Source organism: Antechinus flavipes, chromosome 1 (genome assembly GCF_016432865.1).
Source record: "Antechinus flavipes isolate AdamAnt ecotype Samford, QLD, Australia chromosome 1, AdamAnt_v2, whole genome shotgun sequence".
NCBI lineage: Eukaryota > Metazoa > Chordata > Mammalia > Dasyuromorphia > Dasyuridae > Antechinus > Antechinus flavipes.
The window spans coordinates 294,926,340-294,954,326 of record NC_067398.1 but is presented as its reverse complement, the minus strand read 5'-3'; the positions used below and the strand labels follow the sequence as shown (position 1 = coordinate 294,954,326).

Sequence of the window (27,987 nt, the reverse complement as noted above, 5' to 3'; positions counted from 1 at the left end):
TAGGAGGAAGCAAGATAGGAAAAAAGTCGGTCCTGGAACAAGGATGTCTTCTTAATCCTCAGTTAAAAGCATTTTCAGAAAATAGTCTATATCACTGTTGATTAGAGAAATGCAAATGAAAACAACTCTGAGGTACTACCTCCCACCTATCAGATTGGCTAATATGAAAGAAAAGGAAAATGATAAATGTTGGAGACTATGTGGGAAAATTGGAACACTAATGCATTGTTAGTGGAGCTGTAAACTGATCTAGCCATTCTGGAGAGCAATTTGAACTATGCCCAAAGGGCAAATTGTACATAACCTTTGATCGAGCTATAATGTTGTACCACAGTTTCCTTTTATTGTTCTGCTTCAGTTTCCTTAAATTGTTCTGCCTCAGTTTCTCTGAATTGTCCTGCCTCAGTTTCCCTAAATTGTCCTGCCTCATTTTCCCTAAATTATCCTGCCTCAGTTTCCCTAAATTGTTCTGCTTCAAAAATTGTTCTGCCTCAATTCCCATGGTTGCAATTTTCCTTTCCTGTTCATTAGAACTGAGATAATTAGAGCTGTAGAGATCTGGCTACTCTGACATTCCAAAAGATAAAACTCCAGATGACCTATGTCAGATATCTAATTGGCATGCTCTACCTCTAACTCTCCAGATTGCTTGGGGAGGAGGGATGGGAGGAAGTTTGAAACTCAAAATCTTATTTAAAAATGAATGTTAAAAACTATTTTTACATGCAATTGGAAAAAATAAAATCTCTTCAGACTTCCTGTTTTTAGTTTGACTACTCCCTTAACTCCCAATTTGTAAGAATTTATGGTCCTACTCCCAACCTGTAAGAACTGAATACATGGTCCCTGCCTGGAAATTCCCACCGTTTACCAGTGTTCAGACTCCACTCCTTGTCTTTGTCTACCTTGATCTCTGGAGCCATATTTAAATCATTAGAATCTCACATTCGATGCTGATGCTTAATGCTTTAAGACATCAGCCCTGGGACTAAAATGGATCCTTTGGTCCCAGACAATATTTCCCTCTCAGAAATCCAAATAAAATATTAAAAACTCTCTAATCTCTATCTTGCCTCAGTTTTTCCGGTATTATAATAATATGACTAGACTTATATCCTAAAGAGATAATTAAAAAAGGACCTACATGTACAAAAACATTTATAACAGCTCTTCTGTGGTGGCAAAAAACTGGAAACTGAGGAAAAGTCCATAATTTGGGAAATGGCTGAACAAATTGTATTGTATGAATATAATGGAATATTACTGTGCTATTAGAAATGATGAGCAGAATTCTCTCAGGAAAACCTGGAAAGACTTACTGAACTAATGCTCAGTGAAGTGAGCAGAACCAGGAGAACATTATACAGTTACAGCATTGTGTAATAATCAACTATGAATGACTTAGCTCTTCTTAGCAATATCCATGACAATTTTAGAAAACTAATGATGAAAAATGTTTTCCATACTCAGAGAAAGAACTAGAGAGTCTAAATATAGATTGAAGCTTACTATTTTCACTTTGTCTTGGAGGATTTTTTGTGACTTTTTCCATGTGTTTCTTCTTTCACAATGTGACTAATGTTTGCATGATCTCACATGTATGACTATATCAGATTGCTTGGGGAGGAGGGATGGGAGGAATTTTGAAACTCAAAATCTTATTTAAAAATGAATGTTAAAAAGTATTTTTACATGCAATTGGAAAAATAAAATACTATTTGCAAAAAATAAAATAAAATAAAGCATTTTCAGACACAAGATCCTTAGGGATAGTTGTGAAATAACCAGGGCTGAAGGATGGAGGATTATTTAGAGACTATCTAAAAACTACATGATACTTAATAGTTCCTGCCTGCTTTTATACCACCCTTACTAGAGAAGTCAAAGAGAAACTAAGGACCATTTTCTTTCTTTTTAAAAAAATTTAATAGCTTTTTTATTTACAAGTTATATGCATGGGTAATTTTACAGCATTGACAATTGTAAGGACCATTTTCAATCATTGTTTCACAGATCATTGTGGATGATGAATCTCATTCTACTTGGTTAGACTGGTCCTGAGGAAACCAATGCAGACTATTGCCAATACTGAATCTGAAACCTTTCCAGCATTATTTAACATGCCAAAGTATGTTCTATTGGCATACTCTTCAGGAAGCTAGAGTTACCTTCATACCACTGTGAAGCCTTGAAGGAACTCCTGAGTATAAGACTCCCAGAATGAGAAAGCATGGATGGATAAAGATGTACTTTGCTGGAAGGAACAGTCACATGGAAAAGATCAAAGTTCATTTGGAATAGAAGGAGTTTAGAATCAGGGAAACATAAAAGTGGGTTCAGGAATTACCTAGCTGACAGATGAGTGGGTTGGGTTTGAGAGTGGGAGCAGAGAATTAAGAGCAATTATAGAGAACTAGTGACAAGTCAGGGGGAACTGGAGACAAATGAGAGGGCCAGACAAATGAGGAGGCTTTGAATAGAAACGGTATTAATGGGCAAATGTAAAATTGTACTGCTTCTTGATCAGATGTTTAATTGGAACTTGCTAGCTTTCCACTGATGAATGGTGCTCCCAATGGTGAATCTTTATGATACAATTTTAAATTCCCCATCATCATTTATACTTTCTTCAGGGAACAGTTTTGTGTTGCTGAAATCCAGAGCTTCTTAACTCTATTAGTGTGTGGCTGATAATTAGTGGAATGAAGGGGTCTCTCTCTCCCAAAAGTGTGTGCTATAAGAATTGTTAGGGAGGACAGTGACAAAATTCTCAAAAGAAGGGATGGTTTCATTTTTTCCTCTTCATTTCCCTACTGCCTACCATAACAGGGCCTTTAGCCTAGGAGGGCCTTAACCAAGGTTTGAGTCCCTAAATTAATGTTGAATTAAACAGAATGGAATGCATACCTTTGTAACTATCTTCCTTGAGGATAAAAGATTATGAATTTAGGTTATGGAGGTCATCTAGTTCAACTTTCTTGTTTTAGTGAGATGTTCATTGAGCCTCTGAGGCTCAGATTGATAACTGATTTACCTAGGATCACACATTAGAAGCAAAACAAAATTCAAAACCAGGTTCTGAGATTCCTGATCTGGGACTCTTTCCCTTGCTTGTTAGATTTTACTGACATATACTTGAAAACACATATCAGCAATTACTACTGGAGAAGAGGTGGAAGAGTAGGAAGAGAAGGAGAAGAAGAAAGAGGAGGAAGAGGAGGAAGAAAATGAAGAGGAAAAGGAAGAAGATAAGGAGGAGGACGAGGAAGAGGAGGAAGAGAAGGAAGAGGAAGAGGAGGAGGAGATTTTGAAAAATTTGAACTCAACCTTCTGAAGAACCAATGGACTCTTCTGTTAGGAGGTGCTTACTTTAATGTACATGAGAGGATCTTGAACATTGTAGGCAGAGACTAGCTTCCTTTCTTGAGCAATGAGGAAGGAGTCATGAAAAAAACCACTGGATTCAAGAGTTAGAAGTCTTGGGTTTGAATTCTGGCTCTCACAATTTACAGCCATGTGGCTGTGATCTTAAGTTAATTTCCCCAAACTCTCAGTATCCTCAGGGAAAACACTTGCATTACTTTAATTCTAGTGCCCTAATTTCAATAAATATGATGGAAAGTACCATCTGCAATCAGAAAGAGAACTATGAAAACTGAATGTGAATCAAATTTTCATCTTTTTGGGGATTGTTGTTTGTTTGTTTTTTCTTTCTTTCTTGTGTTTTTTCTTTTAGATTTGATTTTTCTTGTGTAACATGACAAACATGGAAATATGTTTAGAAGAAAAAAAATTCCAGTGCCTTTTCATCTTTTAATTATTTTCTTTTTATATTGTATAAAGCTTGTTTATGCAAATTTGTTTACTTGTTTCTCCTCTGTTATTTTGTAAGCTCTTTCAGAGCAGGGACTGTCTTTTGTCTCTTTTTGTATCTTCATTGCTTTGCAATGCCTGGCATGTAGTATGGACTTAATAAATGCTTATTGATCTGTGAGAAATGTTTAGTAGGTCATAAGTGCTAAGGAAATGATACTACTCCTCCTCTTCCTCTTTCTTTTTCTTGTCTTATTTCTCCTCTTCCTTTTCTTTTTTCTTTTCTTCCTCTTCCTTTTTCTCCTCTTATTCCTCCTTCTTCTTCTTTTTCTTTTTCTTCTCTTTCTTTTCCTCCTCCTTTTCTTCCTCCTCTTCCTTTTCATTTTCCTCCTCTTTCTCTCTTCCTCATTCTCCTTTTCCTTTTTCTCCTCTTATTCCTCCTTTACTTTCTTTTTCTTTTTCTTCTCTTCCTCTTCCTCCTCCTCCTTTTCATTTTCCTCCTCTTTTTCTCTTTCTCATTCTCCTCTTCCTCCTTGTCCTAAATGTCTTCCTCTTCAATATACTTCTTCCTTTTCTCTTCCTTCTCTTTCTTTTTCTCTTCCTTCTTTTTCTTCTCCTGATTTTCTTCCTCCTTTTTCTTTGCTTTCTCAATATCCTTCCATTCTAGGACACTAACTATATTCTCTCCTAGGACAGAGCAGTTTCATTCAGCTTGGATGCCAGATTGTGCAGACACAAGTTCACAGGTCAATAGCTGAACTAACTCAGACATCAGTAAACATACCTACAGAGCTAAGAAAACTCCCTTCCTTAACTATTTCACTAGGCTAGACAATGGTTTACCTCTTTACAAATTTGATGACAGCACATACAGTTACCTGGAAAGGTGCCCAAAAGCAGCAGGACAAAAACTGTCACCTGATTTGACCTGGTTGAGATCTTGTAATTTTCCCGAGCAGTATTAGCATTGGTAGGTCATTTGGTTTTGGTCAGAGCTGGTTTTGTCAGCTTAATACTTCATGAGCCACTGAGTCAAGAGGGACCTCAGATCTTCCTCCCAGGACTAGCTGTGACTTTTGACAGAGATGAACTTTGGGCTCAGAGCCTAGGGAATATGAGAGAGAGAGAGAGAGAGAGAGAGAGAGAGAGAGAGAGAGAGAGAGAGAGAGAGAGAGAGAGAAAAGAGAGAGAGAGAGAGAGAAAGAGAGAGAGAGAGAGAGAACATACACACAGAAAGAGACAGACAAGAGACGGAAAAACAGAGACAGAGAAAGAGAGACAGAGACAGACAGAGAGAACGTGAGCAGAAAAATGGGGGTGTGGAGAGAAAAACTTTAACATTCCTAACCAGGAAAGAAAATAAGAGAGAAAATTATGCTGTTACAGAAACTGCCAGACATCATTACCTCAACACTTGGAGAGCACCAGAAGGCCAGCTGTAGTTCCATACAAGAAACTTGTAACTGATATGACTCTGGCCTAGGAAATAGGGCAGTTGAGTTCTATTCCTTGCACACTAAACTCATTTCTTGGGTAAATCTCTTGGCTTCCCTCCCTCATTTCTGAATTGAGTATACTATGGTGTAGGAGAAATCAATCAGACAAGAAACATTTATTATATGCTTTCTGTTTGCCAAGTAGGGCAGCTAGGTGATGCAGTGGACAGAACACCATGACCATGACCATGACACTCAAACCTAGGCTCTGATACTTACTAGCTATGTAACTCTGGGCAAGTTACTTAACCCTCTTTGCCTGGGTTTCCTCATCTATAAAATGAGCTGGAGAAGGAAATAGCAAACTACTTTAGTATCTTTACAAAGAAATCTTAAAAGAGGTTAGCTATGACTGAAAAATGGCTAAACAACAATATTTTGCCAGATATAGTGCTAAACACCCGGAATTAATTCAAAGAAAGAAAAAAACAGTCTCTGTTCTCAAAGAGCTTATATTCTAAGGGGGGAAGAATACTGTTTGGGGCATCTGGAAACATGATTTTCAATTCTACTTCTCCCTCTAATTAGCTCTGTTTTGGTCGAGAAACTATTTTCTGCGTCCTTAATTTCTTCTTCTGTAAAATTATGGGATTGGATTAATTGGCTTCTTCCATTGCTCCCCAGTGACTCTTACATCAAGTTCAGCTTCCATTGCCCAATAAGCCAATTTTTTTTCACATTTGGACTACTTTACCTATCCTTTAATATACACCAATATTATATTGGTGCATATTCCAATATAGTCTTCCAATTAAGTCAGTCAGGCTCATTATTGATCCCTTACTTCACCATCCACACTCCATTTCTACCTCTTTTTTTTGCTCATATCCTTTCCTCCACTTAGAATATTGTTCTCTGATTCTCTCTTTCACTGAAAAGTATATTCCCCTTTCTCTTGCTTTTCTTCCTCCTTTTCTTCCTTTCAGTTCCTTTAAAAATAAAACTATTCTGGTCCAAAAGACATTCACTCTTCTTTGAACTGTCATTGAACATATAAGCTGTATAATCTGTACCACATGGTTTGTCATTTGATTGTTAACTTTGTTAACTCTATCAGGAACTAGATTTCCCTGATTAGACCATAAGCACCTTGATAGCAAGAATTTCTTTTGTATCTCCCATAGTGCCATCAGTGCTGAATATATACAAGACATCAAATTGTATTTGGCCAAAAATATTCATTGATTGGTTAATTCCAAGCTCAGGGCTGTTGTGCTTCTTTGTAGATTCAAATCAATAAATATTTATTAGGTATCCTTGAGATGTTCATTTTCACAGGATGCTGCAGGTCATTTTTTTTCTTAGCTCTTAGCCATCAGGTCAGGACAATATCCTAGGATACTTCCACTGGGAGCCAAGGAGGTTAAGAGGTAAAAAAGGTAAGAGATGTTGCCCTGAATAGCAACCAAAAATAGAATTATTTAAGGGCATTCTTTGGGCAAAGAATTCCTCTTGTTCAATTTATCCATGCTTGTCCTGGCTTTCTCAGTGACTTTGAAATAGAAATATGAATTAGTATAGAAGTAATCATTGAGGTAAAGAGGCATATGTTCTACCACTAAATTTCAAGTAGAAGTTAGTGAAAATGAAATTGTTAATTTTTTTACCATCTAAATTCATAGATTCTTTGAGATTTGTCTATGGCTACCTTAAGAGGTCTATGGATACCAGGTTAAGGACCTATGCTCTAGATTATCTCAGACCCACCAATGTCATTTGGTTGGTCACTGAAAGAAAGGCTTGAAAAATCATGTCATGGACTTGTAAACTCCTTGAAAGAACTGAGCCTACCTTACTCATTTTTATGGCTATCACAATACCTAATACATGTACTTGCCAAAGAATGTAGATCAAAGTAAATTTGTTAATTACAGAGCAGGCACTCCAGAGAATATAGTGGAAGGAAGTACATTTGGGGTATTACCTGAGAAGATGGGAATAAGAGAATAGGTAGTTGGGCAGGGGGAGTAAGGTTTATACATTAGCAGCCAGGGATTCAGAATCACTGTGATAAAGATAATATAAAAAGGTAGAAGTTTGCTTATCATTGAGGAGTGAGTTCAGGTAGAGTCATTGGAGAAACCAGGCAGTGGTTAGAGAAAGGTCCATTGAGGGAGGCAAAAGGAAATTATACTCTTTAAGTTCTTCCCCTAAGAATTTACTTCATGACATGTGTAATACTGTGTTCTGTAGGAGGTTCATCTCACAGCAGATAGGAGCAAGAGAAGGTATGTTGAGGAGATGTCTGATCAGGAGTCAGTAGATGGCATTGTGAGGTAAGTCTGGTCCAGTCTAGCCTCTAGCGTACTGGAAAAAATGTAGGGGTGGAGACTAGAGTCTGGGCTGATGCAAGGCTCTCTGTGAAGGCCCTAGAGGGAAGATAATGTGTGTTGGAGGAGGGAAAGTTGTAAATGGATCCCAGAATGAATAGGACTTACAAGCTTATAGGGCATTCTGGGAAGATCCTAGAGGGATGGCAGAATCAACTAGGTATTTAGCTGCTACAGGGCTCATAGTGCTCCTTGGGATAACAGATTTTCATTCAACAACAGACAAAAGCAATCTAAAATAGGTCTAATCTTAGCCATGTGCTGTTTTTCTTGCCCTTCTTTTCAAAGTTATCCATCACTGAGTATGGCTATAATTTCAGTTGCCCTTTTCAGGGAGAGACTTTCTAGTCACTACACCTTAGCAGACAAGATGGTCAGCTGGTAGCTCATAGCTAACAGTAAAGAAAAACTTACTGACCAGCAGAAATAATGTAATTCCCAATATAGAAAATGTGTCCAGCAAAGAATACAGATACACCTCCCAACAGAAAGCAACATAACCTCACTGGGGAGCATCAGCATCCCTACAATGCTAGAGTTGTCTTATCATGATTGTGGGTATGAATTAGCCGTGCATAAACATCTACATGTGTGACCTCCATGTTTCTTTCCATACTCTCTGAATGTGTGCCTTCCTTTAGTAGTAATGTGGGAGAGCATACATCATATGCATATATGGGAAATCCTTTCGTTATTTTATTTGATATTTATCTGTTTAATTCCTTTTCTTTAAACTAATGTGTACTCTGGTTGACAGGTAAAAGTAAACACATTTATGGGGGCTCATGAGCTATAGTTTTAAGTGGCTACTGATCCATTGGATTATTTGAACTTTTCTGGGGGACCATGATGTGAAGATCATAGTGGCTCTTTATTTTGTTATGAATAGACTATATCTGGAATATTATATCTATTTCTAAGAATGAGATTTTAGGAGGAGGTTGACAAGACTGGTGTGTATCTGAGGAGGACACCAAGGTTGGCAAACTGATTTGAAAATAGGTTGTAAGATCTGTTCAAGGAAATAAAGTTGTTTAGCCTGGAGGAGAAAAAGAGCCTTTAACAGGGAATGACACATTTCTTCATGTGGAAAAAAAAAATTAGATTTGTTTTGCTTGGTCCCAGAGGGCAGAATTAGAAGAAATGATTGGAAGTTACAGAGAGGCTGATTTCAGCTCAATGTAAGAGAAACTTCCCACCCATTAGAAATGTTCCAAAATGAAAAGGGCTCTCTTAAAAGATGATAAATTCCCATCATAGGGTTCTCGGAGACCACTTGTTCAGAATGTTATTTAGGAAATTCCTCTTCAGGTGTGGGTGGGCCAGATGAACCCTGAGTGACTTTCAACTCTTATATCTTAAGACAAGCTCAGGTGTGGAAGAAATGAAAATTATGTCTATGGATAGAGTTAGTTTAGCATCTTAGAGCTGACAGGGTTGTCTAGTCCTATGTAACTCTTCCTTTTATAGATGAGGAAATCAATTCCAAAGAAACAACTTGCTAGGAACTGTCAGTAAGCTAGGTAGTGGCAGAAATAGTACTGGATTTAGGTCTCCTGAGGCATGTAAAGAAAAGTAGAACAAATGCCATAAATGATACTTCAACACCTTGGGTTTTCCTTAAAAGAAAAGATTTCATTGTTCATGGATTTGTTACTCAAGTCTATTAACTATAATTGTCACTATGAGATAGCTCATGCATCACTTACACATACTTTTACCCTCCATGCATGCTTTAGTGGGTCCTCAGTGCTACTTCTGTTAAAGGAAACTTTTAAAATTAGTTAAGTTGGCAAAAGGGCAGCTAGTGGCACATCTTCCTGAGTTAAAATATAGCCTCAGATACTTAATAGCTATGTAGTCCTGGCCAAGTCACTTAACCTTATTTACCTCAATTTCCTCATCTATAAAATAAACTGGAGAAGGAAATGGCAAACTTCTCTGGCATCCCTGCCAAGAAAATAGTCAGAAAGAGTTATACACAACTGAAAAACAACTGAACTACATAAGTTGGCAAAGGACAAGTAAAGTCAGTACCAAGCCTGTTTCCATCTGGCCCTAGGATATCCTGACCCATTCCAAAGTTTACAAATTAAGACTGGTATTTCCCTTTCTCCATCCAAAGATGAGAAAATCAAATCATCAACAGAGCCTGACTCCATAGCTGGTTACAAGAAAAGATGTAACATTCTTTTTCTGGAGTTCTTAACCATTTTTGTGTCATACCCCCTTTGACATGAAAACTATGAACATTTTCTCAGAATAATGAAAGAAATATTAAATTTTAGTTACAAGTTAATGAAAATAAAGGTATTGGTTTTTTCATCCAAGTTTATGGACTCCCAGAAATTTACAGATGGATCCAGCATCTTTGAACTCCATGTTAAGAACCTCTGATCTACTGTCTCTACTGTCCAATGATCAGCAAGCTCTCCTTCTCTTGTCAGAATCCATGATTCATGAGTAGAAGATCATCTAGGGAGGATTTTATATTTGATGCCAATAATGATGATGATTTTCTCCTAAAAATAAAAATTTCTTTTGAAAATTTCCTCTAATCCCTAAGAATTTTAAAATACACATTAAGTATAAAAAATAAATCATTTCCTCCTGCCTTTTTGTTCAAGTCTGCCTCTGTCTCAGCAGGCCTTACATTAAGTTGTATCTTAAGTCCCTGGTGCATAAAGACCATGTTGTTTTGAATTAAATTTTGTAAAGAACCACATATTAGTCTGATGATCCCTTCTCACCTCTTTCCACTGAATATAGATAAAATGATGTATTTGTCCCATCTGGCCCAGCATGAAAGACCAAGGCTTTTAAAAACACAAGCTGAGCTTCTCCCCACCCCTTTTCTTCATCAATCAAGGTGTTAGAAAAGGTAAATCTCTCTAGACTAGAGCCTTGGAAGCGTTAGGATTGCTTCACACCAGTCATAACAAGGAGAATAACTACTTTAAAAATGCAGTATTATTGGTTGAAGGTCCATGGAGAAAGGGTACTATAATAACAAGGAAGCACAACAGTTGGAATCAGGAAACCAACTTTGATTGTAGAAGGAGAAGGAGGAGACGAAGAAGGAGAAGGAAGAGAAGGAGGAGGAAATGGACATAAACAAAACATTTTTAAAAATATATCAGAGAGAGTGGAAAGGGACATATGAGCAGGGTGATTCTGTTACTACCATGTTAAATTTGATATATACTTTAAAAACAAACTAGATAAATGAAATTCATTTTCATTTACAATCTCATTTTTGTCTTCTCTTTTGTATATTGAAATGTTTATATTAAGTGATGTTTGTAATAAAAAAAAATTAGGGGCAGCTAGTTAGCGCAGTGGATAGAGCACCAGCCCTGAAATCAGTAGGACTTGAGTTCAAATCCGACCTTAGACACTTAACACTTCCTAGCTGTGTGACCCTGGGCAAGTCACTTAACCCCAATTGCCTCAGCAATAAATAAATAAATATAAAAGAAAATTTATATTAAAAATAAACCAGGCATAGTGAGCTCATGAATACTTTACTAAGAAATGTAGTTTAGAGACTTCTCCAAAGCATTTTCAGAATGTGATATCCTGGATATTCCTCTGTGTAAAATGGAGAATTTTTTTTTAACTACCTACATCCAAAGTAAACATTTAAAAAGCCTGCCCCTTAAGTCTAAATAACACTTACTGTAGTTCTGTGACCTTGGGTATTTCACTTAAGCCTCTTTTTTCCTTTACTGAAAAATGAGGGAAACCTCTGTCCTATGCATTTCATAACATTTTTGTGAGAATCAAATGAGGTTATATATAAGTTCTCTATTAAGAGTAAAGCTATTGTCCTCTCTGAGGATACTACTTGATATTTCCTTCAAGAAATACTTTATATCAGTTTGTATAGAGATAATTTGTATCTACTTATAATCATCTTGCTATATGTTGCTTCTTTTCAAGTTCCTTGAGGACATTGCCTATTAAGTTTTTGCTTCTATGTCCTCAGAGCCTGATATTGCCAGTCATTTTGAAGAGGGAACCCCAAAACTCTGAAAATGCTTAAAGGAGAAAATCTCCTTCAACTCTGCCTCAGTGACTTCACCCCGAAGGACAAACAGTTTCATCTTTGTTATCTGGGTGGGGTCAGCTCAGTCCTGAAAACCATTGAATTCAATTTAAATTCCAGCTCCAAGCTGAAACCCAGCTTGGAACCAACTTGGGACTCCACCCATGAGCCCCCTTCAGCTTGTAGCCAAAGCTCCTATTATAAAAGAGCCAAACTAAAACCCTCTCTTTGCAGAGGTTCCAAACATGCCAGCACCATCCTTGGCACTCCAAGGAGCTTCTGCCCACTAAAATACTGTTTCCAGTGCCATCCTCTCTTTATCCTCACCTATTTCCTTAACTAGACTTTAATCTTACTTCCAATCCCCATAATAAACCTTTTATCAATCTAGTTTTTTGGGTCTGTAAATTCCTTTACAGAGGATCTTGCGCTGCCAGAAAGGGAATCCTCAGAACTCCTTGCCTTTGTGCCGTCACTAGATTTTAACTCCCTGACCACCAGAAACCCTAATTTCATTTGGGTGCCCAAATCTAAACTTCATCAATTTCGGTTGTGTCCAACTCTTTGCAACCCCATTTGGGGTTTTCTTGGCAAATATATGGTAGTGATTTGCCCTTTCTTTTGCCAGCTCATTTCACAAATGAGGCAAACTGCATTGAGTGACTTGTTCGGGGTCATAAAGCTAATAAATGTCTCAGACCAGATTTGAACCCAAGAAGATGAATCTTCCTAACTCCAGACCAGGCACTCTGTCCATTGAGCCATCTGGCTGCCCAATATTATCAGGCACCTAAAAATGCTTATTGAATGAATGACATAATGAAACAGAAATTATTTTATTTTTATTGGCAATAGATTAAAACATTTTGCTAGAATTTGGGGGCTCAAAAAAGAGAGAGAGGGACTGAACTTGTGATTTCATTAATATGGACCTCCCTCTGTCAATGTAAGGTGGCACTTTCTGTGTAACTTAAAAACTTAGATCAAGACAACTGGAGATGGCCCCTGGACTAAAATGGCTCTTGAGGAAAGTGAGGCAGATGACCTTGCACAGCTCTCCCTCATTTAAATCCAATTCATTTGCTTGTCATGGCATTACCTCCTTGAGGTCATGGTCCTCTTCAAGGACAAAGGACAAACAATAACAAGAACTTTAGAATATTTCTTAGAGCAAGAGAGTTCTAAGGACTTACCCATGCTAATATAGGTAGTTTGTTTCAGAGACAGGACTTAAACCCAGCTCCTCCAAGATTTAAGGTTGGGTTTATTTCACACCACTCTGTCTCTCAGGTTTTCAAAATGGATTGCAATAATTGCCATTATTGTCTCTCTCCTTCTTGCCCCTCTGCCCCTAATTTCCTTCCCTCTCCTTTTTCTCATCTGCCTAGCACTTTCTTTCTCCTATGAAAAATTATAAAGCAGCACTTTCAGTCAATTCCAGCAGTTTAGGCTAATCTCACTTTTCGCAGAAGAAAAGGGTAGGGGTCTGTTTTCAAAACAACACAAGGGAGTCACTAATGCAAAAACAGATGAGGAGGAATTTGTGGGCGATATTTGTATCCATCTGGCTCAGCACAAACAAGCTTGAGGGGTGTGGGCCACCTGCTAGGATCACACCCTACACATACACATTCCTTTCTTTTTCTAAAATAATGTCTCAAGTGATTATGATAACAAACACCTTGTCAGTTGCTGACGAAGTGATCAACTCAGGCCCCTGGGATTGGAGGGAAAAATTCTCAAGTAGCAAAAAGCACTCTGTCATGGTGATTTGGGGTGGAAGTGGATTTTGACAAGGCTTCACAAAGGAGAAATAACCCAATTCTGCTTTTAAAGTATGACTTTTTTTTTTCTCTCTCTCTCTCCTGTTTGTACAGGATGGATGATATCCAACTGTGCAAGGACATCATGGACCTTAAACAAGAACTGCAGAATTTAGTCGCCATTCCAGGTAATGGTTCAAATATTTCAGAAGTGCTTGGAGATCCAAGAGCCTGTTCTCTCCCACATTCACTATGTCTGGAAGACTGGACCATCTTCCCTTCTTACTTTCTACAATGGGTGATTTAGCGATCTAGCATTCAGGGCTATCTTCAGTTGTCCTGATCTATAGCTGGCCACTGGACTCAGATAGCTCTGGAGAGAAAGTGAGGCAGGTGATCTTGCACAGCCCTCCCCTCACTTAAATCCAATTCACTTGCATATTACAATATCATCTCCCTGACGTCATGATCCCCTTCGAGAAAGGAAGGACAAACAACAACAGCAAAGTGTTTGGCCAACAGTAAGCATTTAGTAAATTGACCTACACTGACATCTGCAGTTTGTTATTTTTGTTTTGTTACTATTTGTGGCCCCATTTGGAGTTTTCTTAGCAGAGATACTGGAGTAGTGAGCCATTTCCTTCTCTAGCTCATTTTACAGATGAGGAAATTGAAGTAAACAGGGTAGAGTAATTTGCTCAGGGTCACCCAGTTAGTAAATATCTGATGCCAGATTTGAATTCTAATCATATGGTCCAGTGGAAAGAGCTGAGAAGGAGTGTCCCAAAATGATACCCCTTGTATAACACTTAAAGGTTCGCAAAACACTTTATGTATATTATTCCATTTAAGTCTCACAACAACCCTTCAAGGTAGGACCAACAGACATAATTCTCCTAATTTTACAGATTAAAAAACTGAGACTAACTGAAGGAAAGTGGTTTGACTATGGTCACATAGCTAGTGTTCAGGTGACTTTCAAACCTCTACACTTAGATTTTTTCCTGTCTGTCCAGGACTGTATGTGCTACATCGATCTCCCTCTCAACTGTTTGACTTGAAGTCAAAAGACCTGGATTTAAATCTTAACTCTGCTAACTTATTTCTACTCTGTGTCTTTAAACCAATCATGTAACCTTTCTAAGCCTCAATTTCCCCATCTATAAAATGAAGAGCCTGGATTAGTTGATTTCTAATGTCCCTTTGACTCCTTCATTTTATGATTCTTATTTGACCTATCCCTTAATTTACAAATGAAGAAGCTGAACCCCAGTGAAGGAAACTGCCTCTCCTCAAATCACATGGTTGTAGTGGTGGATGCAGAAACTATAGCCAAGTCTCTTGACTCCCAGTGTAACATTCTTTCCATTGCAAAAAGTAATCTCAATTAAAGAGGGAAAACCAAAAAGAGAGGCCAAGGGATTTGCCATGATGTAATGCTTGTTTGAGAACTAGAAGAGCACAGCCATGGCTCTTTGGTCTACAGTCCTGTCAATGACATTTTTTTCTCAGCCCAAAGTCTTCCCTGAATAAACCACAGCATGAAATAGGCACGAGAGACTTCCTCCTCTTTATCTTTACTCCGCCTCCTCACTTTCTCACCAAGAGTTCTCCCTCTCTATTTTCAGAGCTGTACCAGGTCCTAGATGAATTTAGCTGAGGTTAGAAAAAAATCAGAGCTCTTGGCAATGTGTCAATAAAAGTATTAAGTTAAAAATACACTAAGTCACCAAGAAAATTATGTTTCTCAAGGCAAGGACCTCCTGCTGATGTAAAAATGGCATTGACTAGTCACTTAAGACCATCCGTGGCTGGGTTTGCCTCTGAAGGACATATGAAAAAACAATCCCAATTTCAGTTGTTGTTCTAAGCCTAAACCTTAATCCTTTCATTGAGGAATATGGCATTTTTTACCCATTATCATCACTCCCAGAGGTTCATGGTATTCCTTTCTCTTCCTTTTTTGAATCTTTTCTTAGATTTCTTAGCATTGTATTTATTCATTCCTTGGTCTGTCTTTACAAATTCAGCCTTTTATTTTTTGGTGCTGATAAGAATATCTGCCCACAGGACAGGGGATGCAATCTAGTTCACATCTGTCCTGGACTTGGGCAAGTCCTCGACTCAAAACAGATCTATAAAAACAGGTAAATTTAGTAATTCTGCTCCTTTTCTTTTTCATTCAAGATGAATTATCTCTTCCATTCTTGATAGCTAAGTGGTAGAGTGGATAGAATACTGGACCTGGAGTCAAGAAGACTTGAATTCAAATCCAGCCTCATATATTTACTAACTGTATCACTTAATCCCTGTTGGCTTCAGTTTCCTCAGTGATATAATAGGGATAATAGAATTTAGCTTTTGAGGTTTTTATTAGGATTTAATGAGATGAAATTTGTAAAGTGCTGGGTGACACAGTAGATAGAATGCTGGCCCTGGAGTCAGAAATCTGGCTTCAGACACTTACTGTGTGATCTTGGGCAAGTCATTTAATCCTGTTTGTCTTAGTTTCCTCATCTGTAAAATGAGCTAGAAAAAGAAATGGCAAACCATTCCTCTGTCTTTGCCAAGAAAACTCCAAATAGAGAGTCACAAAAAGTTGGATATAGCTGAAAAGTTTGAACAGCAACACAATGCCTGGCAAATGAAAGGCAACTAATAAATGCCTGTTTCCATTCTCACTCCTTTTATTTTCTGGCTCATTTTTCTATGAAGACCATTCCTTTGATGAAATAATGTTTGTAAAGTGTATTTCAGTTGCTTATATGTTCTATAATTACTCCTTCCTTGTTAAATTCTAACAAGCTAGTAGCCCTGGGGAGCAGTTTCAGAATATCTTCCTAACCCACCAACCTCATGTCACTAACCATTTCTGTTCTGCCTTACCTGAATGGTGTGTGTATGTGTGTGAGAGAGAGACAAATCCAGAAACAGAGGGACAGAGACAGAAACAGAGAGGCACACAGAGACAGAGAGACAAAGAGACAGAGACAGACAGAGTCAGAGACAGGGAGACAGAGAGAGAGAGAGAGAGAGAGAGAGAGAGAGAGAGAGAGAGAGAGAGAGAGAGAGAGAAAACACACCAACTTGTGCTCAGAGGCAAAGGAAGAAAAGGGACAATAAGAAACCAACTGAGAAAAGCAGAGGCAATAACAGTTTTGTTCATACTTCATTTTTTATTTTAATTTTTTTGTGAAAACACTATTCTTTGATCCACATTCAGTTTCCATAGTTCTTTTTCTGGATGTGGATTTTCAATCCCAATTCTATTGGAATTGTCTTGTTGTTCTTACTTTATTATAAAACCTTACATCTATATAATGTTTCAAAAATAACGAAGTGTATTTATACATTATTTCATCTAGGATGATGGACAAGGAGAAGAAGAGACTTGCTATATGGTATTCTGATTGTTTCCCATGCCTGTGAGATAGCCCAGGCAATAACATTCAGGACAGCCAAGATGTTCATAATTTTAGAAAGCGTTTATTATCGGCTGGGATAGACCTCTCAGTAGAGTTCCACTCTGAACAAGTAGAGACAGTCTTATAAGCATCCTTGTTCAGCTTTGCAGTTACAGTGACTTGACTTTCCACTTACAAGGGGAAAAATAGGGGGCTTACAGAATATAATGACAGATGTTGACATAGATTATTGGAATAGATCAGGGTTATCTGACATTGTTAGGCAAGCATTCTGTCTGAACGTAGTTGAGCAAGCGCTTTTAAAACACTTCCCTTAATTTAGTTTAAGGAACATTTTCCTATAAGCCTGAGGCCCCTTGACCCAGGGATGAGGGGGCCAGTCTTTTGTCTATTTCACCTGAAATGTCTTCCCTCCTTTATTTTTTGTTGTTCTTTTTTGGGGAATGGTTTGAAGGCAGTTGGGATTAAGGAACTTACTCAGTGTTAAAGGTCTAGGCTCAGGTTTGAACTCAATTCCTCCTGACTTCAGGGCCAGTTCTCTATTCACTGTGTCATCTAGCTGCCTCCTTAACATGCTTTATTTCTACTCCCTCTATCCTTCCCTGGATTCCTTCATGTTCCAGCTAAAACCTTCTACCGGGAAGCCTTCCCAATCCCTCTTTGTTTATTTCCCATTTATCTTTTATATAGCATGTCTGTATGTAGCTGTTAACATGTTATCTTCCCCATTAGACTGAGTTCCTTAAGGGCAGAGACTATTTTTTTTTTGCTTTTCTTTGTATTCCCAGTGTCTGGGATACAATAGGTGCTTAATAAATGCTTACTGGCTGACAAGCTGATTTACTAGGCATGGTGAATAATGTGCTAAGCTTGGATTCAGGAAGAACTCTGATGTTTACCAGGTAGGTGACCATGTGTGAGTCATATAGCTTCCTTAAGGCTTAGTTCCTTCATCTGTAAAATGGAAATAATAATGTCTAGATTACCTGACTCATTGGGTTGCTGTAAGGCTCTGATGAAATGATATCTATAAAGAGATTTGCCAACTGTAAAGCTTGCTTTCTGTCTCTCTTTATGCCTCTGTCTCTGTGTCTGTCTCTTCCTCCCTCTCTCACTTCTCTGCCTCTGTCTCTGTCTTATTCTGTGTGTCTCTGTTTCTGTCTCTTTCCTGGGATCTCATCCAACATCTCATCTAGTTGGGACATCTCCAACTAGATGTCATCACAAATCAAGCATCTAAAAGGAAACATTATCTTTTTACCCAAACCAACCCTCCTTCCTAACTTCTTTATTTCTGTCCAGATCACTATCATTTTAACTCTTGACTCCACTCACCCATGTCCAATTTCCAAGTCCTATTTGGTCTCCCTTCATAAAAGATTAATCCCTTCTACTTCATTCACGTACAAGGCCATGCCCCTAGTTCAGACCCTTATCATCTCTCATCTGAACTACTGCAATTGCTTTCTAGGATCTCTGATTCTCCACTCCTGCACACAATTGCCAAAGTGAATTTCCCAAAGTACAGTATTGAACATGTTCCTCACACGCCCCCTATCTCCCTATTGCCTCTAAGAAAAAGTACAGACTGGCTGATTTCAGCTTGCTTCTCATGATTATTATATATCACTCCCCCTCCCACACTCTACAGGCCAGCCAAACCCGCCTGCTTGCTTGCAAGATATCCTATCTCCTGCCCCTGTTCACATGATTCCTCTCATTCTTGGAATGGCTTTCCTCCTCGATATTTTAAAGTATGTATTAAATTTAAGAAGGTAGTAACAAAACAGCCCCTGTTCATCCATAGGCAGCTAGGTGATACATTGAATAGAGTGCTAAACTTTGAGTAAAGAAGTTATTGTTTAGTCATGATTGACTCTTCGTGGGGTTTTCTTGTCAAGGATACTGGAGTGGCTTGCCATTTCCTTCTCCAGCTTATTTTATAGATGAAAGAACTGAACCAGTGGTGGTTAAATGACTTGTCCAGAGAGTCACACAACAAGTAAGCATCTGCCTAGTCTAACTTTGGGCCCAGCACTCTATACACTGTACCCACCCAGATGCCCCTGGGAAGGGGTGGTAGTTAGGAAAACCTAGGTTTGAATCTGACCTCAGCCATTGGCTTTGTGATCTTGAATAAGTCACTTCAGTTTCCTCATCTGTACAATGGGTATAATAACAACCCCTGCCTCCTCAGGTTGTTGTGAAGAACAAAAAGCACAGTGATTGACAATAAGTGCTGTATATATGTTAAAAACATTTTTATTTAAAATTTATCTATGTTTCCTTGTGACTTTTCCTTTCCTCTTTTCTGGGTATTCTTTAAAACTTCATTGACACTCTTTTCTTACCCCCTTCCTTTAACTGCTTCCCCTTCTCTAACCAGTAGACATTTTCCTTTCTGACAAATCAAGTAAAATCAAACAAAACCAATCAACATATTGGCTGTATTCAAAAATTGTTTCAAGACAACTGGAAATGGCCCTGGCTGTAATGGGCCTTTTTAAGCTAAGGTCTTTCCCAGGTCTCAGTTTGTCTAAGGCAATGCCTATTCAGTGATTAAGGGTAGGTAAGAAATGAGGCAAAGAATGGCCAGTTCCAATTGGTAACATAGCTCTTTCCATCCTCCTTTCCTCCCTCCCTTCTTTTTTCCCTTGTTTTCTCTCTTCTTTCCTTCCTTTTTTCTTCCTCCCTTTCTCCTCCCCCTCCCTCTTGAGTCTCCCTTCATGAAAGATTCATCCCTTCTACTTCATTCACTTACAAGGCCATGCCCCTAGTTCAGACCTTTATCACCTCTCATCTGAACTCCTGCAATTGCTTTCTATGATCTCTCTGATTCTCCACTCCTTCTGCACACAACTGCCAAAGTGAATTTCCCAAAATGCAGTATTGAACATGTTCCTCTCTTCCTCCTTCCCTTCCTTCCTTCCCTTCTTCCTTTCCCTTGTCTCTTTCTGACCACATAATGAATCACACTTTACCTGTGGGTATTCTACCCAAAGGAATATAAGATTGGATTGCTGAAACCTCACAAGATATATTGGGGTTTACAGACTAGATTTCTTTTTTTAAGGACCATGCCTTAAATCCAAATCACTTTGGCTGTCTTTGATTGGCCACAATAGGTCCCAGCCCAAGCCTCACTTGGGCATTCTTTGGGTTCTGATGGCTCAGAATGAAAGTATATAGCAATTGTTTCTGTTTTGGACAGAAACCCCGAGGATCTTACCATCTCAAATTTATTTGTTTATTTATTTGCTTATATAAGAGAAATCATTCTTTTCATCATTTCTTACCTAGTCTTAATCACTGATTGGGCATCGCCTCACACAAACTGAGATCTGTTTAAAGACCTAAGCTTAAAAAGGCCAACGCCTCCCACTGCATCTAGGGTCATCTCCAATTGTTCCAATCTATATCTTGCCACTGGATCCAGATGGCTCTGGAGAACAGAGTAAGGCTGGTGACTTTGCACAGTCTTTTCTCACTTTAACTCCAATTCACTTGTATGTCATGGTAGCATCTTCCTGATATCATGGTACCTCTTTGAGAACAAAGGACAAACAATAGTCAACAATCTGTGAGTAGTAGTAGCTACCCCACTGGGGATTCAACTGATTAGTTTATTGTGGGCAATACAGCTCCTTCTTTTCTCCTTTTCTCTTCCTTTCCTTTTCCTTTTCCTTTTCCTTTTCCTTTTCCTTTTCCTTTTCCTTTCCTTTCATCTAAGGCTGGAGATAAAGGGTGCTGCCTGAGGCTCTCCTGATCATCCTTTAATCAATGCCTTTTGTTTTGACATCCAATTTATGTTTCATTAGTACCTCCTTTATCCCTCTCTGATCTAGGGAGCTCTTCTTTATAACAAAGCTCAAAAAAGAAGGAAAAGAAATTCAGCAAAATCATTCACTACTTTTATTATCTGATAGTATAGGCAGTATTCTGGTCCTCTAAATCCCTACCTCTGCAATGAAGGAAAGAAGGTACATTTTCTTGATTCTCCTCAAGGGTCCAGTATGGTGTTACAATTTTAGTATTCAATGCTCAGTTCCCTTTGAAAGGCCAAAGAGGCTTTTTAATTCATTTTCTGAACCTTTTTCTTTTTCTTTTTAGAAAAAGAAAAAACTAAACTGCAAAAGCAGAGAGAGGATGAATTGATCCAGAAGATCCACAAATTGGTACAAAAGAGAGACTTCCTGGTGGATGATGCTGAAGTGGAGCGATTACGGTAAAAATGATTAATGGGTTCATGTCAGATCTCTAGATAAGACAAACTTGAGGCAAGTTGAGATATTGCATTCTAGGAATACTGCAGATACTGCTGTTCTGGTCATTCACATCTTCAGAATCATCAAAGGCATCATGTAACTTGCCCACCCAATATTGGAACCCTTGATAAAAAATTATTAAAAGGACCTCTGAGGAGTCATTCTTTTAAAATTGATATGCTGGGGCCAAACTACCATAATAATTCCCTTTTTGTACTATGAAGGTGAAGTTGAGGTATAAAGCAGATAGATCTCTGTTCAGATCTACCAATTAATTGTTGGAATGGAAATAGCCTTCATCTTCTGACCTTATCTAAACTACCTGGTGCTTAGTTTTTATTTCCTATGAGAATTGCTCTTGATGTTATCACCTTAAGGGGGAAAAGTGACATGACTACTAAATGGAAAAACATTTATTTGGCATCTGCTATATGCTAAGCACTGTGCTTGGTGCTGGGAATACAAATGCAAAAGTGAGATATTCCCCGATGTTAAGGAGCTTCCTTTCTATTAATGGGAGACAGCACATCCAAGAAGTGGTGGTCAGGGAAGAGGGTTTTGTTTTACAATCGTTAGAATGATGAGTGAAGCCCTAGAAAGTCCATTATTATACTCTTTACAGTAATAATGGTAATTTTTATTTTATTAGTGTTCTTAGAGTAAGAAATAAGAAGTGGAGGGAGAGGGAAAACACATAAATGGTGGCAGAACAAGATGACAAAATATCTAAACTGGATGCGAGAAGGATGGTTTGGGGCAGGCTAAATATAGTGAGATTAGGTGAATTTGTACTCATTTACAATCAGATTATCTTGGTAAAGTTCCAAAACTGAGTCTATTAACTCTCCTGTTGAGTAGCAGCATGATTTTCAGTAGGCTCCCTTTCCAGAAAAGAGAACGGGTCAGATAGTTGGGCTGAAGGGCAGGTGTCTGGGATAAATAGTGGAGATGATGAAGTGAATGGGGCAGAGGATGTCTTTAGGCTCAGAGGGAGTGGAGAAAGTGGTACTTCAGGCAGCTAGATAGTCAGTGGTGCCCAGTTCTTGTCTGATATGACAGTGAGTTTAGAGTAAAGATTTCATCAAAAAAGGATGGTTGCCTTCAGGGGTCAGAAGTTAGTGACGTGGAAACCATACTCACCCCAACTTTGATTGCAGTGGAATGTGACCCATTTCATTAAATCCGGGTAAACAGGGTCCCAGAGATCTTAGCAAAGCCTCAGCCCCAGTCAAATTTCTGACTGTAACAGGAAGCTACAGCTCTAAATGTGACTCATAAAATTTGACATTCCTTGGGTCACATCTTGAATCACACACTAACATTTTGTTGTCCACTGTATTTTATCCTCTTGCAGTTTTATTACAGATGTTATGACTCTTTAATGGTTTTATAGTTCATAAACCTTTTTTCTTCTTTCTTCATATTTGTTTTAACAGTGAACAAGAGGAAGACAAGGAAATGGCAGAATTTCTGAGAATCAAGTTGAAACCTCTAGAAAAAGTAACCAAATCTCCAGCCAGTGAGTGTCTTGGTCTCTATTTTCCCCCCAAGAAGAGGAGGGCTAGGAATGGGTTAAATCCCTCCTCTTCTTGGGTTAAATGCTCAGCATTTAGATCAGAATACATTCAGGTGAAAAAAAAAAGTGAAACACTTTCCAGGAAATCCATGAGATGGCAACACCTATTCTTGTCTTCTCATTATTCAGGGGAAAGAGCCCTGGATTGGTATCACAGGAACTGAGTTTAAATCCAAGATCTACCCACCTTGGGCAATTGGTCAGGCAATAAACAATTAATAATATCTACTATGTGATAGGTACTGGGTTAAGCACTGTGACACTTAGCAAAAGGTAAAAGACACTCACCTATCTTCTTGAGTAATTCAGTCTAATGAGACAACATACAAATGACTATGTATAATTGAGATATATGCAGGATAAATTGAGATGATTAAGAGATGAAAGTCACAAGAATTAATGGGATTGGGCCAAGATTTTTGTAGAAGATAGATTTTTAGCTGAGATCTGAACTAAGCCAGGGAAGATAGGAGGTAGATATGAGAAGGGGGAGCATGTAGGCATGGGAGACCACCACTGAAGAAGCCTGGAGATGAGTGATGGATTATCTTCTTTGAGGAACAACATGGAGACCAGTTGCAGTTGGAGACCAGTGAAGGAGGAGAGATAATGTATAAGAAGACTAGAAAGGTGGTTTTAGGGGCCAGGGGATGTTGTGAAGGGTTTTGAACACCAGAGGATCTGGAGATAATAGCTACTGGAGTTCATCAAGTAGGGAGGTGATGTGGTCAGCCTTGTGATTTAAGAAGATCATATTGACAAAATATGGACTAGAGTGGGGAAATATTTATAACGGTGATACCAACACCCAGGAAATTTATTTTCTTGGGCCTTGTTTCACCTGGGATGGGAGTAGTGGTTCTTCACAGTCCTTTCAAGATTTAGATCTAAAATCTCCTACATGGAGATGTGTGTTTACCTTGGTAGAGATGTGGGGATTGAGACTGAGGGAGCTTCTGAGAATTTTGGTGGTGCCAGGAATCTCCCTGGTTGGAGTAAGGGTAGGATACAAAAAAGATATCCATCCTTCCTCTCTAAGCAGACCTTTCCAGGAATATGCGGCTCAAACTCCACCATCACCCAATATCCATGACAGAACTAGTCTTGACCTGAACAATCTTTCCCAATTTGGTGCAAGACAAAGATCAGTAAAATAGCAATGAGTTCACACTTACAGAGTTTGTGAAATATTTTACATATTCTTACCTCAGCCTCAAAAAAGTCCTGTGAGACAGATGCTTTCATTACCCTTACTTAACATTTGAGAAAACTGGAGCGTGAAAAGATTAAATGCTTTTCCTAAGATCATATAGATATAGTAAATATCCTAAGGAAGATTCAAACACAGATTATCCTGGGCCATAGCCAATACTCTATAGAGGAGGTAAGGAAAATATTTATATAACACTTATTATGTGCCAGGCAATGTGGTAGGCACTTTACAAATCTTATATTATTTGATCCTTACACCACTCAGAGTTAGACAGTATTAACCATCCCCATCTTACAGTTGACAAAACTCAGACAAGTAGGGGTTAAAAGACTCCAGCTAATGAGTGTCTGAAGCAGGATCCGAACTCAGGCTTTCCCTCCTCCAGGCCCAGTTCTGTAGCTACTGCACTACCTAGAAATGTATTGTATTTCCTGTAATATCCAAAGAATTATACTGCCTCCAAATAAGGGGAATAAGTTTGTTGCTATTAGATTTTTTAAAATGAGCAGAGGTAGAATCCTGATGTCTCAGTATCATAACTGAAACCCCAAGTCAGGAAAGACCCTTGAAAAAAGTGACTTCTTCTCCTGGAGAGCATCCCTATGGCTAGGAGCTGTTAAACATTTTTGATGGTGTTGTTTGAAACTGATGAGAAAAGAAAATAAATAACTGGTAAGCCAAAGAAAATGCTGTCAAATTGATAGAAATCAAAGGCTAACTTGTCCTTTGCAACCTCACGTGGGTAAGTTAGTTGTGTGTATGTGCGTGCGTGTGTGTGTGTGTGTGTGTGTGTGTGTGTGTGTGTTGGGAAAGAAGAGACAGAAAGCCAGAAAGAGATGATCATAACTATTCATATTTCTATAGCACTTTCCAAATTTATATTGTTTTCCTCACAATAGCTCCATGTGGTAGGTAGAATAAGTATGTTTTATCATCCCCATTTTTAACATGAGAAGAAAATTGAATCCCTAAAAGATTGAGTGAAGTCAGTTAAAGCCTATAGTCACACAGGAAAGCTCCTTAATATGAGCCCAGGGTATTTTCTCCTCTATCCTCAGAGCTAGGTGTAAGAGTATTGGTTCCAGAGTTCGAAAGACCTGAGTTTAAATCCTGTCTCAGACACTTGCTAGCTGGCTGTCCATGAGCAAAGTCTTTAGTTGTTAACCTTTTTGACTATCAGTTTCTTCATCTATAAAATCATAGCAATAGTACTTAATTCTCAAGGCTGTTAAGAGTGTAGATTATGTATGCCTTCTGCAAACTTTAAAAGTCAGAGTATATAAATTATATTTTAAAAATAAAATATACACTGTCAATCAAAATTTTATTTATGAAGCAATTGCTGTGTGCCAGGCACTGTGTTAAGCTCTTGGGACACAAAGAAAGGCAAAAAGCACAATCTCTGCTCTCAAGGAGCTCACAGCCCAATGAAACAAATATACAAACAACTAGGTTCATCAGTGATTTTTTATTTTAGAATTTTTTCCATGCTTTACCCCCCAATACAGTGCAAGTGACTATTTGGGTGGGTTGGGGGAAATAAAATAGAGGCCCTTTAAAAAAAAATGAAATGATTCAGTTCTTGCTGCTGCAGGTGGGAGATATGGACAGAAGACAAAAGGAGCTTTTATTATGATCTACCATCACATCTCATGTTTGTTATCCACCACAGGTTCTCCGGCAGAGAAGAAGGCAGAACCCCCACCTACTAAACCTACAGTTGCCAAGACTGGGATCGCACTCATTAAGGATTGTTGTGGGGCCACCCAATGCAACGTTATGTAGCCCCCAGAGGGCTCTCCTGTGGCCTTGGGGCCATCCCCACCCTCTTATCTTTATAGCCCCCATTTCACCGGGGCCAAAATAAAACAAAAAACTTTATAAGGCAGAAGGGATCAAAGGCAACCCTAATTCTGCCAAGAGGGCCATGGGCGTGGTGGGGCCCAGCCGTCATGTACAGAGTGTAGCAATAGGGAGTCCCTCACTGTTGCATGGCCCTCCCCATGCGCATGCTGAATACAGGAGTTATGTATAGCAGTTTATCCAACCATTGGGAAAGAGTTGTCTTTTTAAAAAGAAAAGTATATATACATATAATCCCATTGTACAAACAAGCTGGGAGAGGGGCATGTTCCCCAAGTGTGTACAATTGTGATTTTTTTTTTTTTTTTTTAAGAATTTAGCACTTTATAGGACAAGTCCCATGCCCCTTCTCTCGTTGAAACTGCCCCACCTCCTGTTTCCCCCCTTGCCCTCACCTGGGAGTTCTGCCAGTGCACCAGATGACAGGAGTTACAAGAAGCCAGCATCATCTTCTCCTGATCCTATAGTAATAGAAACCTCACAGTCAGTCCCTAGATCATGAACTTATTGGGTCAGTGAAGAAAGGGAGAAGAGGTTGCAGCCTGCCATTGCTGGCTATTTGGCATCCTTCCCAGGTGTCATCTGAGTGCTGTTGTGGCCAATCCCTTCTCCCATATTATGTGTGTGTGAGCCTGGGTCAGCCCTTTCAAGCCTAAGTCTATCACTAGAGCTCTGGTACCCCTTTTTTTCATTTCCCATGAAGGCCATTCTCTGTGCATTGCCTCAGCCAGAATAGGGATGGAATAATCAAGACAAAGAGAACAGCTATACATGGTTCTCCTGGGTCTAGATTAATTCTAGAGAGTTGAGTAAGATTAGAGGTAATGAGGATACAGTATAAAGGTCTGAGAGGGGCTCTCTATTTGCCAATGGGGCACAGAGAAGCTGCCATGAGTGTGACTGCCTCAACAGCCAGATTTGACTTCTTGAGGAACAAAAGAGCATGATGGATGGGAGAGTCAGCATGCCCCAACATCTGTGTTCCACTGTGCACTGGCTTATTTTAATCAGTCTGCCAATTTAACCCATGTAAATCTCTTCGTACATTTGCTGTAGCCAGCAGGGCGCGGTTTGTGCAACATCTCTATGTGTGTGTGGCCTAAATAGTTATGTGACTCAAGACTTGCTGATGTGCAATCATCCATCTGGAAAAAAATAATAAAAATGTAAACAAATGAACATATATCACTCTTAAAAGGTCTCTCCTGCATGCTGCAGCCAGCACTGAGGGGCCTGAGGTCAGGAAATGAACTTCTCTGTTTCCTCTTATGGTGAGGTTTAGGATTTATCCAAATTGGTTATGAAGTCAACAAAAACTGTTTTTAGTCAGGTGGCCTTGAGTTTGGGAAATTCAACCTGGATAAAAAAGAGCAGATGGCTGCTGTTCCCCATACCTCCACCCAGGCTCCCAAGGACTTGATTGTTCTCCTTTCCCACAGAGAATGTGGGAGTCAGAATCCCAACACCAAACCCATTACACAGCAAATCACTCACTGATCCAACCAGCAAATGTCGGTTGAAGTCTTCATAAAAATGCCACTTCACATATGTTTGCCTGGCTCTGAGCTAAACCGAACTCATACTCCTGCCACCTTTATTGATTTTTTTTCTTATTTATTCTAGCATTTCACACAAAGGAGGGAAAAAAAGTAATTATCCAAGGAGATCCTACAACACTGGTAATTCTACACAGATCTAAAAAGCCCCACTCATGCACTCACATTCAATCCCACAAATATAAAAAACAGCTCCAGCAAAGAGGTTATCCCTTAAAAAGAAACAAAAAACAAACAAAAAAACAGGTCTTGAACAGGTTTGTAGAAGAGCAAATCTCTGGTCCCTTCAGCCCAATATTCCACCTTAGAAGGCATTAAGGTATACTTTGTAAATGGTTATTATTCTCTGGGGTATTATCTTTAAAGGTTAAAGGTATATCTGCAACAACTTAACTTCTCTTCAGATAATATGGTAAGGGATGATGATCTGTGTGACATGATACATTCATCTGTCACAGCCTAGCTAGACCTAAGTCATTAACTTAGCCTTTAGCTGCCCACAAACCTACATCTCTGGCCAAATGGAAATCAAGTGGGCAGCAGGATCACATTGGACTGTTACTGTTGAAAGGAAGAGAAACACAACTTTAGGAATTGGGGAGCATCTGGCAAAATGTAGAGAATATTGGGAAGCTGAAG

The 27,987-nt window shown here is 38.8% G+C and overlaps 1 protein-coding gene across 1 annotated transcript in view; it reads left to right on the top strand.

Moving 5' to 3' along the window:
- BMERB1 (bMERB domain containing 1) overlaps positions 1-26,971 on the top strand; it is a 140,391-nt gene extending 113,420 nt beyond the window's left edge. Inside the window, exons 3-6 of the mRNA XM_051962845.1 lie at positions 13,565-13,638; positions 20,986-21,100; positions 22,577-22,659; positions 25,602-26,971. Of these exons, the coding sequence (XP_051818805.1) occupies positions 13,565-13,638; positions 20,986-21,100; positions 22,577-22,659; positions 25,602-25,714 (385 nt within the window). The 3' untranslated portion in view covers positions 25,715-26,971. The remainder of the gene's footprint in view (positions 1-13,564; positions 13,639-20,985; positions 21,101-22,576; positions 22,660-25,601) is intronic.
- The last annotated feature ends 1,016 nt before the right edge of the window (positions 26,972-27,987 follow it).